This window comes from Balaenoptera acutorostrata, chromosome 20 (genome assembly GCF_949987535.1).
Source record: "Balaenoptera acutorostrata chromosome 20, mBalAcu1.1, whole genome shotgun sequence".
Classification (NCBI taxonomy): Eukaryota; Metazoa; Chordata; class Mammalia; order Artiodactyla; family Balaenopteridae; genus Balaenoptera; species Balaenoptera acutorostrata.
The window spans coordinates 58,129,687-58,144,047 of NC_080083.1; the positions used below are offsets into that span (position 1 = coordinate 58,129,687).

Sequence of the window (14,361 nt, forward strand, 5' to 3'; positions counted from 1 at the left end):
AGCAAGGAAGCCTCCGAGCTTCCCTTTTATAGCTTCCTCGCTAATTTCCCATTCTTCTACCCTTTGCAAGCAGAGCTCAAAAGGAAAAAAAAAAGAAGAAACAAAGAATGCATATGCCTTGGCACCAACTTCACTTTCTCAGCCGTCTGTAAGTCCCAGGCCTCTCCTTTGTCTTGCTCTCCTCCCTGAGCGGTTCTTTTGAAAGCCTGACCTGGGAAGGGGAAACTGGAATCAACCAGTTGCCCGAACCCCTCTTTCCAGTACCCCCCCCACCCCTATTACTCAACGTCCGCGAAGGGTGTCGGGGTTCCCGGCTCGGGGAGAGAGGTCCGATGAGGCCTTTGAGAGCGGGGTGCGGGGCCGAGGCTGGAAGGGAAGGCTGGCCGAGAGAGCCCTGGGGCTCTGGGCGCATCCCGCCCCGGCCAGGTTCGAGGTTAGCACTGCTGCTCTCCCGCGGCTCCCGGAGAGGCTGGGCGCCCGCGGCCGCGCAAACGGCTCGTGTTTCCACAGGGCTCGCTCCCGGGCCTGGCTCGGGGCCGCCGCCGTCGCCGCCCCCCTCCCCGGGCGCAGGCTGCTCTTCAGTCGCGGCCACGGGGTAGCGCTCGGCCCCCCTCGCCGCGTCTCCGCCTCCGCCTCCGCCGCGCTCGTCCCCGGCTCACGCGGCCCGCGCAGCTCCCGCTCGGCGCAGGCAGGAGTGGCTCTCCGGACGCCGAGCCCGGGAAGCCGAGGGCGGCGGGTTCGGCGAACGAGCGGCCGAGGGGGCCGGCGGCGCGACCGAGGCGCTGGGGCGGGCGCGGCGGCCGCTGCTTCTCCTGCCCGGGAGGTCGGCGCGCGCCGGGCGTCCGAGGAGGCGCCGCGCCCCCGGAACCGGGGCCGCCCGCCAGGCTCTCCGCGCGCCTCGCCGAGAGCTCCGGCCGGGGAGCGGCGGAGGGCAGAGCCGCCCGGCTCCAGCCTCGGGCCAGCAGGAGGCTCCGCGCCCGGGCGCCGGCGACAAGCCCGGGTCGCCGAGCCCAGCAGACGTCCCCGCCGCCCCGCAGCCGGAGCGGACATGGGCTCGCGGGGCGGCGCGCCGGGCCGCGGGACCCGCAAAGTTTGCTAGCCCGCTGGGCGCGGAGCCGAGGGCGGGCACGGGCCCGGCGTCCCCAGGAGGGACCGAGAGTCCCCGGATTAGGCGCCGGGGCGGTGGAGCCGAGAGAGGTGGTTCGGCCCCGCCAGATGCCGCCTGCAAAGTTAGAGAGAAGAAAACTTCAGCTCCAGGGAGATTCGGACCGCTATGCTCACCGCGCCTCCTGAACCCGGCGCCCCTGAAAGAAGCCCCGCACCCGCGTCTGCCGCCGCGCTCGCCTCCCGCGCGGCCCCGGGGGCCCGGCGCCCGGATCGGCGGTGACTGCGTCCGCGCGGAGCACCCAACCAGGGGGCGACCAGGGGGCGGGCAGGGGGCGGGCAGGGGGCGGGCAGGGGGCGGGCAACGTGGCCACGGGAGGAAGTTTCCTGAAGTTGTCGCTTTATTCCGGAGCCCGGCCCGCGACCCGGTCAGATCAGCGAGGCCGCCCTGCCCGGGAGAAGAAGTCGGAGTTGGGCTGCTAAGCGGGGAGGCGCCCCGAGACCGAGAGCGGCTTCATTCTCCTCCTCTTTGCTCGCGCCTCGCCTTCCCGGAGCGCCGCGGGGATTGGACTTGTACTAAAGAAGAGGAGGAAGGGTTGGGGTCGCCAGCGCCTCCCTTCCCCGGCGGATACCGCTCCGGGCCGGAGCCGCGTAGACAGTCTCCCGGGACGTACCCACGGGGTACCGGACCTCACCAGGATTATAAAACTGTACGGAAGACCAACCCCCCGAAGAAAAGGCTGGTTGCCATGTGGGGACTACTGATCTGGACTCTGCTGGCCCTGCACCAGATCCGCGCGGCCGGAGCCCAAGGTACAGTGCCGCCCCCAGTGGGGCTGGGGAAGGGGCGCGGGAGCTCGCTGGCCTCACGGTCGCCTCCGGGACCCCAGGCTTGGCCTGGGCAGAGCCCTCTCCCGGGAGTTTCAGGCCCCTTTCCCCGAGTTTGGGGGCTCTCTTTGGGGGGCTGGAGCGGTCTTGCTGAGACTTGTGGCTTCCGAATAAGGGAAGGTGGGGGTCCGTGCAGGGAGGCGTCGCTCGTGGAGGCTAAGAGGAGTCGGGGTGGGGGGGGTCGCTACCCCCCCACCCGGGCTGAGTGCCCTCGGTCTGGTGTGGGAGGGGCGCGCCATTCCGTGCCGGGCTCAGCGCCCGGCTGCACCCAGCTCCTCAGGCCGGGCTCCTGGGTCCCCGCTCGGTGTCCGCGAGGAAGGGCAAGGCCCTGCCGGGCACGCGCTGGCCCGCCCCGGGGCGAGGCAGTGGGGCGGGAGGGCGGCGGGAAGGAGCCGGAGTAGAGCGCTGGGCTCCTGGATGGTCGCCCCGGGAGGGCAGTCTCGGGGCCTGGCCAAGTCTCGGAGCCCGCGCCTGGCTGCCTGGCCGGCCGCCAGGGCTGGGGTGCTTCGCGGTGCTCGCCGGAGGCGAGGTCTGAGGGTCTGAGGCCCTCTCCTCTCGCGCCCGCCCCCAGACACACTCAGCGTCCCGCCTTTGCCTCCAGCTCCACTGGCCGCTCAAGTGTCTGCAGCCGCCGCTCTGACCTGCAGCTGCCTGGAGCAGCCTCAGGGTGGAGAAGGGCTGGTGGGTTTGGGTGGGAGTGTTGGGAAAGAGGAGGAGGCGTGATCGATCCGCCCTGCCCCCCTCCAGAGGGCGGATGCCCAGACAGACCGCCAGTCCTCGGGCAGGTCCCAGCGGGGGAGGGCGGCTGCACCCGTGCCTCCTTGCCTTTGGTGTTCGCAGATCCAGACAGCAGTGCCAGCGGTGTCCGAGCGGCGCCTGCTGGGGGCGGCGGGAGACGAAGCCTGGACTGAGCTCCAGGACTCCCAGGGCTTGGCCTTCCTTCTTCCAGGCTCGGGAGGGGGCCTGGACCCACCCAGGGGGCGCCGGTCTGCGGAGGCTGCAACCTCGAAAGGGCCCCACCCCATTTCTGGAGTCCCGGAGTCGCAGGGAAGAAGGGACTCCAGTGAGCCCAGCGTCAGGTAGCCCAGAGAGGCAAGATCAAACAGATAAAAATAATCAACTCTCACTCACAGGGTGGAGGGGAGGATTTTACAACGTAATTTGCGTTAAAGCACTTAGAAATTTTGTAACGGGGCCCTGTAAATGTAAGGTAATAAAAGTTATTATTTTTATGATCATCATAAAATCTTCTAGCAGGCAGGGACTTCAGAGGTCGTCTTATTCTAGTAGCCGTTTAACAGATGGGAAAACTGAGGTCTAGGGGCATTAGGTGACTTGGCGAAGGCTGCTGGGTGATCTGGGGGCAGGAGTCTGGACTGGGACCAGGTGAGTTCTAAGCCCCTCTCTCCCTGGAACCAGGACCATCTGCAGCTGGGGTGGGCTTGCTGGGACGGGGCCCTTCTTCTAAGGGTCCAGGGGGAATGGGAGGCTGGCAGAATAGAACAGGTTAGTCCTGGGGCACCTCACAGATTTGTTCTGAGGTGTCCATGGGGTTACTAGCTGAAAGCCAGGGGGCTGGGCGGACTCTGAGGGGTGTCCATCTCTATCTGGATGCTTCTGACTTAATCACTGCACAGACTCCAGTAACCCCACGATTTCCCTGAGCAGGCCGCTCATTAGTTCTTGTTCCATCCAAAACCAGGCTTGTAAGGAGTCCCCAGGGCACCTGAAGGTCCTTCCTTCTGGGTCGGCAAGTCGTTTCCATGTCCCACCTCCACACCTGTCCCATCCACCTAAGTCCAAGATTCCACGCATCCATCCTGCTGAAGTTCAGGCCAGGCCACCTCATGTCCTTGTGCTTCCAGCGGGAGGGGCTCGCCCTGTCAGAAGTGGCGAAGGTCTCTTTGATTGATTCCCTCTCTCTCTCCTGCTTCTCTTGTTTGCTGCCGGCTTGAGCGTGGCTGCCCAGGTTCCCTGCTGCTCCGTTTGTGTTCTCTGGCTCCGAGAGAGTGTTTTCCAGCATCCATCGGGTACTCTCCCTCCATTTGTCTCCAGGGCGGCAAACCATGCAGAGGATTATGGGAACTTGGTCTCGGCCCAGGTCTGGGGGCACTGCTGCATTGTGTATCGGGGGAACAGGGTCAAGCATGGGGTTCCAGGGGGTTGTTTCTCATCTGCTTTGGGGTTAGAGAGTGGAGTCTCTCCTTTGCTGTTTTCTCCTTTTGCTTTGCTTTTGAGTTTGAGGCCATGCCATTAACCCTTTGGGCTGGTTAGAGCCACTGGGGCTGTTTGTCACTTCTGAGCCCACGAGCCCCGTTCTCTAATCATGATACAGAGCGAGGGACCAAGCCGTCTTCCTGTCTTGGGACAAACCTCACATTGGCTGCCGGATTTATGTAGACTTAACCTAGTTTTTTTCAGGTGCAGAACCTGGGCAACACTACCTGTTTATACGGAAAGCTACCATTTGATCGTTGCCCCTGAAACGTGATGTCACGTGATTCCCACTCTTTCCCCAAACTCAGCGCAGGGGTGTTGTAAAAGGAGCAGAGTACGTATGAGGACACCAGGTATTCCGGGGGTGCCTAGCAAGTGCCTGGCACATAGAAGGTGCTCAATAAAGGGTAATTGTGATTATTGTTGTTATTATGATTGTTTGTACACTATTAGCCAGGGGACCATGAGTTCCTGGCCACCCACTGAAAAGGCCTTGAAGGCCTTTTCCTCACCCAAGACCCTTCTCTGACTTCCTTCTGTGGCCTCATCACCATGACCCAAAGTGGCCCTGCAGCGGTCCCGATCCAGACTCCCAGGCACTCGGATTGGAGGGTGTCTGCATTTTAACAAGCACCTCGCAAGATGTTTCACGTGCCTCGAAGCTTGATCACTGCTGGTGGACATCTTTCAGAGGCTGGGAGGCTGGAAGGAGGGCAGCAGAGCCCAGCCAGCTGGTCCAGAAGCTTCTTTCAAGTGAACGGTGCCTGGGGGAGGAACAGAGGGGAGTCTGAGCTGAGGGAACCAGGCGGTGGGAAAACCCTGAAGGGGGATTGGGAAGCCCAGCCCCGGAGGATCCCGAAGGCCCCAAAGGGAGAAAGTTTACTGCTGGGAGGTAATCACAATAAAAGCCAAACAGCACTCAAGGGAGTGGGATGAAAGTTTAATTACATGCTGTGGCTAAGCTATAATTATTAATTACTGACAGCAAAAAATAACTTATTGATCAGGGCTTCATACTCATTACCACAAGGCTGACTGGCGTGCTTGCCTGCGGCTCAGCTGGTATGTGTCAAGAGACCCCGCCCCACGCGAGGGTGGCCCTGGGGGTGTCCCTGTTCCCTACCTCCCCTTCTCCCAGGGCCAGAGAGGTGGCTCTCGGCCCCGCACACCCCTCGCCCTCGCCCTGTGCACCCCTGGGCTTCAGCTGGGCAGTCTGGAACATTCTGGCTGTGGATTGGTGAGTGACACCGTTTGGTGCTTGTTTTGGCCGCAGAAGATCACCCCTGCCTGGGGTGGACAGACTCAGGAACCCCGTCCAGAGACCAAATCATGCTGGCAGCCTGATACCTGCCTCAGAAACTCTCCCTTTCGTGCATTTGTTCGGCAAATATTTATCGACCACCTCTCCTTTATGTCCTCTGCTGGAAGGCCAAAGTAGGGGCCAGGAACCTTGTTCCATCGGGGAAGGGAGGCTGGGAAAGAGGCCAAGTCCTTTACGGCAGTTTTCTGTTTAAACAGTGCCTGAACGGCCGACTTTAAAATAGTGTGTTAAACTGCATATTGGTATGCACTGCATCTTGTACCACAGGACACAATTGGGCTGTAAGCTAAACGGTAATAGAGAATGAGCTTGTTCTCTGTCCTGAGGACTAACGTAATCAGTACATTTGACTTGAAAGAAACATGAAAAATCATCTAGTGCTGCCCCCTGCCTACAAGCCTGGGACAAGTGGCCATGTGGTCTCTGCTTGCATACCCCTGGTGATGGGGGACTCACTACCTTACAAAACAGGCTGGTTGTTAGACAGTCGTGCTTTATGTTGCTGAAGCTCCCTGTGTCTGGTTATCCTAGGATTTGGCTGTGGGTGAAGGAGTCCTCTGATTGGCTGGAACCTCACCCTCCCTGCCCTCTTGCCTCCTGGCCCCTCAGGGAGTCAGGAAACTGAGTTGGAATTGATGCCGGGTGTTAGGGTGCTGCCTGCGGGATTTCCACCCTGGCCCCGCCTGGAGCACATTGCCGCAGACAGCCCTGGAGCTGCCTGAAGCGGTGGGAATTAGTCATCATAAATTTGGGGCCTTGGGATGCCAATAGCAACAAATGGGCCAGCAGCAGCCCCAACTGCCTGTAATGGAAAGGAAAACAAGCCGGGTTGCTGAGACATCCCCACTACTAACCCCACCACTCGTCCTCCCACCCACTCCTGTCCTCCAGGGACAGAAGGCGGGGCCAGTGAGCAGTGCCGAGCCAGGGACCCACCGGGACTGCTCAGGGTCCTGGAGGGAGGGGAGGGAGGGGCTGCACAGCTTGTCTCATCAGACTCCCCGAGCCAGGTGTCTGGTCCAGAAAGCCCCTCTCTGAGCCCCGGGAGCCCCACTGAGGCCCCTCTCCTGCCGATACTGGAGGTGCCAACTTGGCAATGGCGATGGCTTCCAGCCTGGTCCTGGGCTTCCTCTATCGCTGAGCCACCCGGAGCTGAGGCCCAGTTTCCTCATCTGTAAAATGAGGAAACGGAGTTAAAAATAAGTCTTGTTATCTACCTCGTAGGATTTTTTTTTTGTAATGTTAAATGAGATTATCTCCATCACTTTAAAGATGCCCTTAGTAAGTGTTCAGTGCTTATAATGTGTGGGCCACCAGGTATAAGGATGTCATAATCCACACCCCTCGCTCCCACACACATCCTCCTCTCCAGCCTCACCTTCGCTCACTGCTGTCCACCGCACTGACCGCCCTTGTGTTCCTAGACCTCACCACTGTGCTCTGGCCTCTGAACTGGCGCTGGAGGGTCCTGTGGTCCCTGCAGCCGTGCCCACTCCTCCCAGATGTCTGCACAGCTCAGTCCTTATTTAATCGGGCCTTTCCTCTGATGTCCCTGATCCGTCCCTAAACACCCTGTAACGTGGCATCTCCAAGCACCCACCCCTGAGCCTGCTTTCCTCTCTCCACAGCCCTCAGCTCCATCTGGCATATATTGGCTTGTTTATTGCTGGTCTCTCTCATGTGGGCGGGGCTTTATATTATCCCCTGCTGTATCCCCAGCTGCTAGGAGAGTGCCTGGCAGATAGAAGGAGCTCAACAAATACGAATTAGTGAACAAAGAATCCATCAATGAATGTGTGAATGAATGAACACTTACCTACGGCATAAAGCCCTCTGTCATCTGGTCTCTCCCTGCTTCTCCAGCTCCTCTCCAGCCGCTCACCCACTCTCACGGGCCCCTCTGCACATCACCTACGCCCCGTGCCGTGGAGCCCCCACTGCGATGAACAGCCAAGCCCCCCAGGGATGGGAGCCCTGCCCTCCAGCCTGGGCTTCCGTGGAATAGTGTTTATTTTTTTTAACTTTTTATTTTACATTGGAGTATAGTTGATTAACAATGTTGTGTTAGTTTCAGGTGTACAGCGAAGTGATTCAGTTCTACATATACGTGTATCGATGCTTTTTCAAATCCTTTTCCCATTTAGGTTGTTACGCATTGATAATATTGAGTAGAGTTCCCTGTGCTATATAGTAGGTCCTTGCTGGTTTTCCATTTTAAATATAGCAGTGTGTACTTGTCAATCCAGGATGGTGTTTCTGCTGAGCCAGGAGCCCTTGCTCAGACTTCCTCGCCCCTGTTCCCAGCTTTTCCCACCTCTGGCCCTGCAGGTGAAGCTGCCTCTACCAGTAGGGCCTCTGGGTTGGGTCCTTGCTGAATCTCTATCAGCTGAGCTCCGTCTTTCGATGGGGAGGAAATTGGGAGGACTGGTAGGGGGCTTAGGTAATGCCCATCCAGGCGTGGAGGCACCTTTTGAAATACCTGAGAGGGGAAGACATGCATTTACAATTAAATACTCTAGCCTGGCTCACTTCCCCTGGCAGCCCATTGGCCAGAGCTGATCACGTGGTCCCACCCAGTGGTCCTTCCCAGGCAAGGGAGCTGGGAAGTGCGGTCTTCTGTGTGCTGGAAAAAGAGCATCTCGACGCACACTGGTGATGTCGAGCATTCCTAATAACTGCAGAGATGATACTGTGGTCTCCAGAAGAGCATTTCATACAGAGAATCACTTCACCCAAGACAGGGCCATCCCTAAAGCATACCCCTGTCTGTGCTCTTACTTTCCTGCCTTTTGAGGTTTTTTTTTCCTTAAGCTGTTGAGAAGTGGCATGTAGAGGGGCCAGTGCCTTGGAACTGGGCCAACCTGGGTTCAAGCTCTGTCAGTTTGGGTTCATCTCTGCCACTTTGCATTCCATCACTTTTATGCTCAAGCCCCGTTGGCTTGTTTGTAATACAAGGAGAAGTAAATGAGATGACACAAGCAGAGCACTCGGCATGGAGCCTGACGTATCAGAAGCACTTAATAAGCTAATGTAACTATATTTGTGCTTCTGTATTTGCCCCGCCAAAGGGTCTTAAGATTGGATCTCAAGTTGCATTTTGTTTCCAGATTTTTCCGCTGGTATCTTTTCTCCATATTTCCCCCGTATCCTCCTCTTGCTTCAGTTTCTTTTGCTTCTTCCCCAGTGTAGAATGATTTGGCCTCCTCTCCCCATCCTAGGGATCTAAAGAGGGGAAGCCAGCTCCCAATAGCCACCCAGTTCTTTGTGTCAAGTGTATTACAGTCGTTACCTGCCTCTGACCTCCTTCACCTCCAACGTGTGGGTAACCTGAGGCTCAGAGCCATTGCCTGCCCAAGGCCCCACAGCTAGGAAGTCAAGATTTGTACCATAGCCAGGTCATGGAAGCAATGTAAATGTCCATCGACAGACAAATGGGTAAAGAAGGTGTGGTACATATATACAATGGAATATTACTCAGCCATAAAAAGGAATGAAACTGGGTCATTTGTAGAGACGTGGATGGACCTAGAGATGCCATACAGAGTGAAGTAAGTCAGAAAGAAAAAAACAAATATCGTGTATTAACACATACATGTGGAATCTAGAAAAATGGTACAGATGAACTGGTTTACAGGGCAGAAATAGAGATACAGATGTAGAGAACAAACGTATGGACACCAAGGGGGGAAGGGAGGGGGGTGGGATGAATTGGGAGATTGGGATTGACATATATACACTAATATGTATAAAATAGATAACTAATGAGAACCGGCTATATAGCACAGGGAACACTACTTCACTTTGCTGTACAGTAGAAACTAACACAATATTGTAAAACAACTGTACCCCAATAATAAAAAAAAGAAGTCAGTATTTGAACCCAGGGCTCTATGGGGCATCTTTCCACTGCCCCGGGCTGCCCTGCACCTGCACGACATCCTTCACTGATATCTTGCCGATGAGAGATGCCCAGCCTGTCGTGCTTTGTGGCCCAGGGGCGGGGGTGGAGTTTGGAAGTCGCCCTGGGAATTCCTCCTTCTCCTCCTGACCCTCCTGGTTCTTGCCTCTGCCCCAGTTGTGTCCTCAGTGGGCCTTAAGCTTGCAGAACATGAGCGGTCAGGAGGGGAACCCCTTCCTCCCTTGCCTCCTCTCTTGCTTTCCCCTGTCCCCTCCCTGGAGATGTCTGGGGAGTCTCCCTAGGGTCACCTGGGGCGTTCATGACTGGCTGGCCAGTGACCGACCTCCAGAGAGTCTTCTAAGTTGAATCGGGTGGAGAAAAGCAGCAATTAAACTTTGATGCCATTTAGGAAGCTATTAGTGACCCAGAGGGGTGATTAAATTTTGATGATGTGCTAATCCTGAAAGGAGAAAATATTATTGGCCGTAATGCAGCCCATTCGGGGAGTTCGGCTTCTGGGGTGGACATGGTGACTCTCCAGGGCCTGCTGGAGCCCGGGCCCGGGTCCCCCACACCTGGATTCCTCCACGGGGGTGCAAACCTGCAAATGGGGAGGGAGGTGTGTTGTCTAAAGTCTGAGCAATGGCACCTGCACGACTGCCTTGTCCCATATCATGTGAGCCGGGTCTGAATCTGGTACAGATGCCCCATTCCTTGCTTTGAACTATGAGGGCCAATCCAGAGTGTGCTATCAGAGGGTCCAGGTGGGACAGAACAGGCCTCTAAGGGGCCTGAAACATACACGACTCCCTGAATTCATTTACCCGTCATCTACTGCTCGGATGACCGTAGATCAGTTACATAGCCTGTCTGTGCCACGGTTTTTCCATCTGTAAAATGGAGATAACAGTCGTCCTCACCTCACAGGGTTGTGACAAGATTTAATGAGATATGCTAAGCTCTTAGGACAGAGCTCAGTGTCTAGCAAACACTGAGTAAGTGTCCATCATCGTCATTATTGTCATCTTGGTGTCAGCGAAGCAAGGTCAGCTTTGGGCCTACAATTTGTCATGCGCCCTGTCCCCAAATGCCGCTGCTCTCTTTCTCTTTCACAGACCTGCCAGTAGCATCTAAACTTCCATTATTAGGGATTTATTTATTTGGTTGAGACATTCCCTGCCTCCAGCTTCAAATGCAAATACGTGACTGAGAACCCACATATTAAGCTATTATCAGCTGTTCAGGCCTTGAGGTGAATGTTTTTACTGGCTCCTCTCCTAAAAACTCAAATTTCTGAGGGTAGCGTTCACAGACATCTCATGTTTCTCTTCACCGCAACCTATGAAGGATTTTGGCCAGAAGGTGTTGTTATTAACCTTGTTAGCATTGAAGTTCAGAAACGTGAAGAAACTTGCCAAGGTCCCTTGACTTGTAAGAAAGAGACAGTGAGGGCAGGTCAGCTGCCTCTTAGGTCATTGCTTTTGATCTGGTCAAGGCATCCACATTCAGGAAAGGCTGACCATGTTGCTTGGGGATTTGGGAGCTGTCTCATTGGACCACAGGCTCTACCCCAGCTTGGGTGGGGGCAGGGGTAGGGCACGGGCTGTAGGCTGGAATGGCCTCTCCTCTCTCGAAAAAACTCAGAACCCTTTCAAGATGCCCCATCTGCTCTCCCACAGGGTCTTAGCGGTAGGATCTGAATGCTGAGACCTCTTGCATCTCCCCCTCCCCACCCCACTGATAGGCCTTTACCCTCATGGCTTCCCCCACTGGGTACCACCGCCAAGCCCTCCCCAGTCTGGCCCTGTGCATGGCTGCCATCTCACCTCTCCCTCCCTCCACCCTCCACCCTCCCCCTCCCCCATGCTCACTGCCCATCCCCACAAGCCATCAGCGCCTTTCCCTCCTGCCTCCCCTCTGCACCCCATCCTCTCATCCTCCCCTGGGTCCCATGGCTGGAACGCATCCTCCCAGATGCCTACGAGCCGTCGGGATGCCAGTGGTCTAGATGTCTCCTTTGGCACTTGGCCTTGTTGATTCTGAATTACCTTTTCGCGTGTGTGACTGATTTCTTTAATTACAAACTCCTTGAGTTTAGGTAATAACCCTTCATCAACAAGGAGAGAGGTATTAGACATAAATTATTGTTTGCCATTAATGAAGTTAACCCTTTAAAGCAGGGTGCTGTAGGGTAATAGTAACATCAGAGAGAAGGTAATAGGCCTGTGGGCCTCAGAGGCCACAACCCATTCTCACTGGGTCCCTCTTGGCCCCCATGTCCTCCGTGGGAAAAGGTGGGTGCATAAGTACAGCATTTCCAAGCGCCTCCGTGAAGGGCTCTAGCAGTGGAGGAGGTGGACACGTGCCCTGGGGGATCTGACCATGCAGCCTGAAGCGGCCCGCCATCCTCACAACCTTTTCCTTTTTAATATTTTACTTTTTAAATGCGTGAAATTTTGCATTCCGTTCCACAGTCTCCCTGAGTTCTATTTTAACACACAAAGGAGATTTTAAAGCCCATTGATGTTGCTGGAAGATGTGGTATGTCTGCCCCCTGGCTTCCTGAACCCCCGGGATAGAGGGCAAAACTTGGCTTTGAAAAACTTGAATGAGGTGATCTCTTGGGTCACATCATCTGTAAGATTCTAAGATGCTTTACACATATATATTTCAAGCATTTGTATTTAAATGTTTCTGTAACGTTTTATCTACATATCCACTTCCTAAAGTAGTTGTGTCCCAAATGTAATCGACCCCAGGCCACCCTAACCTTCTGCCCGAGTGGTCTGGTGCCTTCTAGGTCCCTAGAGGACCCTGCTGCTTGGATGCTTGGTGTTTGCTGGGTATTCCCTTAGCTTCCATACCATTAGGGGGCCTGTCTCCTGGCCTCTCCCTGGGCCCTCTCTCCTTCCCCTTTTAATTTGCACTGGACAAGCCACCAGATGCATCAGACATCATCAACTCTACCACTGTAGCTGTGACTGAAAAAGAGCTGGGGCAGGGCGCTGAGTGAGGGCCTGAAGACCCTCCCTAGTAAGAGGCGCTGGGCTCCATGATAACTGTGCCCACCGCCCAGGGGTCTTTCTCACTGACATGCATCGGTGGCTTCCAGGAGAGCCGAGGTGACCAGAAGCCCATCCTCCAGCAAAGCAGGGCCCTAGTGTAATCTGCATTCCAGCAGCAGCTCCACGCCCAGCCCTTGCAGCACTAACTAAATGTTCCAGGTCAACTTCAGCCACCCCCTCCCGAATCCTCTAGAAGTTCTTGGGCTCCTGGAAGCAAAGCCCAGCACATCCGTACCCTCCCAGGCTCCCCTGGGGCAGCCAGCCTTCCCCATCGTGGCTGTTTGTCCCTCTCCTGCCCTGAGACAGTGCCCAGCACTCACGCCTTCTTGCTCGGTCAACCTTGAAGTCACCCCACTCGAGCAGATGCCCACTGACTTTGCGCAGCTCCCGGCAGGCTCGGCCCAGTGGCCCTTGACCTCCCAGTTTGGAATCCCATCTCCCTGCCCTGGTGGAGCGGCTGTAGGCAGGGGGTGGGCGGGTCGGCGGGCAGGCCATCGAGGGGCCGGAGCTGCCCAGGAGGCCCGGGGGGAGTTCCTCATTAGCTCTGCCCCAAGCTCATTACCAGGCTGTGCATCACTGGGTGAAAAATGGTTGTCGTCAGGGCGGTAATAAACACGCTGCTGTCAGGGTTGATGTGATTGCACTAATGAAGAGAAATCAGCCGGGGCGAGAGGAGGTGCTTCTGGCTGGGCTGCAGAGCTCTGTCCACTGCCCGTTCTCCCTGCCCCAGGAGGACAGAGGTCAGGGCGTCAGGGAGAAGGAGAGAGGTGTTGGCATTTAACCGCTTTCTCCCGAGGCCTTAGCGGCTGAAGAGCCTAGAAGATGCCGGAAGCCTTCAGGAAAAAGGAACATTGTTCAGCCCCAGGGAGCAAGGGAGGGTGTGATGAGGGGGCCCCAGCCTCAGCCTGGGCCCTGGGCAGAGGCAGTGGGGATCTGCTGGGTGAACCGCTGTGCTTTTGATGGTTCAGCCTCCCTCACAGGGGCCCTGGCTGAGAGCGGCAGCAGGAAGGCATGGGGAGAAACACAGGCCCATTGTCTGCGCCCCCCTGCCTGCCACCTCGCCTGCAATGTTAGGACCCATTGTCTCTCCAGGAACTTGGAATGTCCAGCCCCAGGGTGCGGGGAGCAGGTCTCTGACTACAGCTTCTCTTGTGCCTCTGCTGTGTGAGAGCTTCGGGGCCCTGGACCCGCTGAGCCCAGCCTAAGCGTCCGAGCCGCGGCAAAGGCGTGCCTCTGAGATGCTGACACACAGCTGGGGGCAAGAGAGCAGCCCCTGCGTCGTGCTAGGCCTTGGGACACCCGGGGACTGAAGAGAGGCCAAAGGAAGGAGGGGTACCCTTGCATCTGGGGCCTCAGGAGCACATTCTTGGAGCCCAGGTGTAACCTGCCTCATTACGGGAAGTGAGAAGGTGGCCCGGAGCGGTGGGGCTCACACCTGAACCTGCATCGGATCCCCTGAAGGGCTCGCTAGGATGCAGATTCCTGGGCCCTGCCCCCAGAGCATCTGATCTGGGGGCGGGGCCCAGGACTGTGAGTGTCTAAACGGGTTCCCAGGTGATGTGCTGCCACTGTTCCGGGGGCCACACTTTGAGAAGAACGAGCCTAGAGGTTTGAGAATCCGAGGTGCCACGCTGGTGGCCATGCTGAGCCCCTTCTGCTGCGATGGGCTCTGCCCGCTCCCCGCCGCAGAGGACGGTGGTGAAGCTCCGTTAGCAGGACCCGTGAAATACGTGTTGCACGTGGGAAGCAGGGACCACCTCCCCTTCCTTCTTCTTTTCTCATCATCAGAAGCTCTTGCTCCCAAAGTCCTTCCTTAAAAGAGAAAGAAAAAAAAAACCCAGCCCAGAGTCCTCCTTCCTGGGAAGGGA

The 14,361-nt window shown here is 56.8% G+C and overlaps 1 protein-coding gene across 4 annotated transcripts in view; it reads left to right on the plus strand.

Moving 5' to 3' along the window:
* Positions 1-1,003: 1,003 nt before the first annotated feature.
* The window catches only part of SDK2 (sidekick cell adhesion molecule 2), a 263,407-nt gene continuing 250,049 nt past the window's right edge, over positions 1,004-14,361 (plus strand). For all 4 annotated transcript variants that reach the window (XM_007185607.3, XM_057536211.1, XM_057536210.1 and 1 more), the window contains exon 1: positions 1,004-1,917. In XM_007185607.3, the coding sequence (XP_007185669.2) occupies positions 1,854-1,917 (64 nt within the window). In that variant the 5' untranslated portion in view covers positions 1,004-1,853. The remainder of the gene's footprint in view (positions 1,918-14,361) is intronic.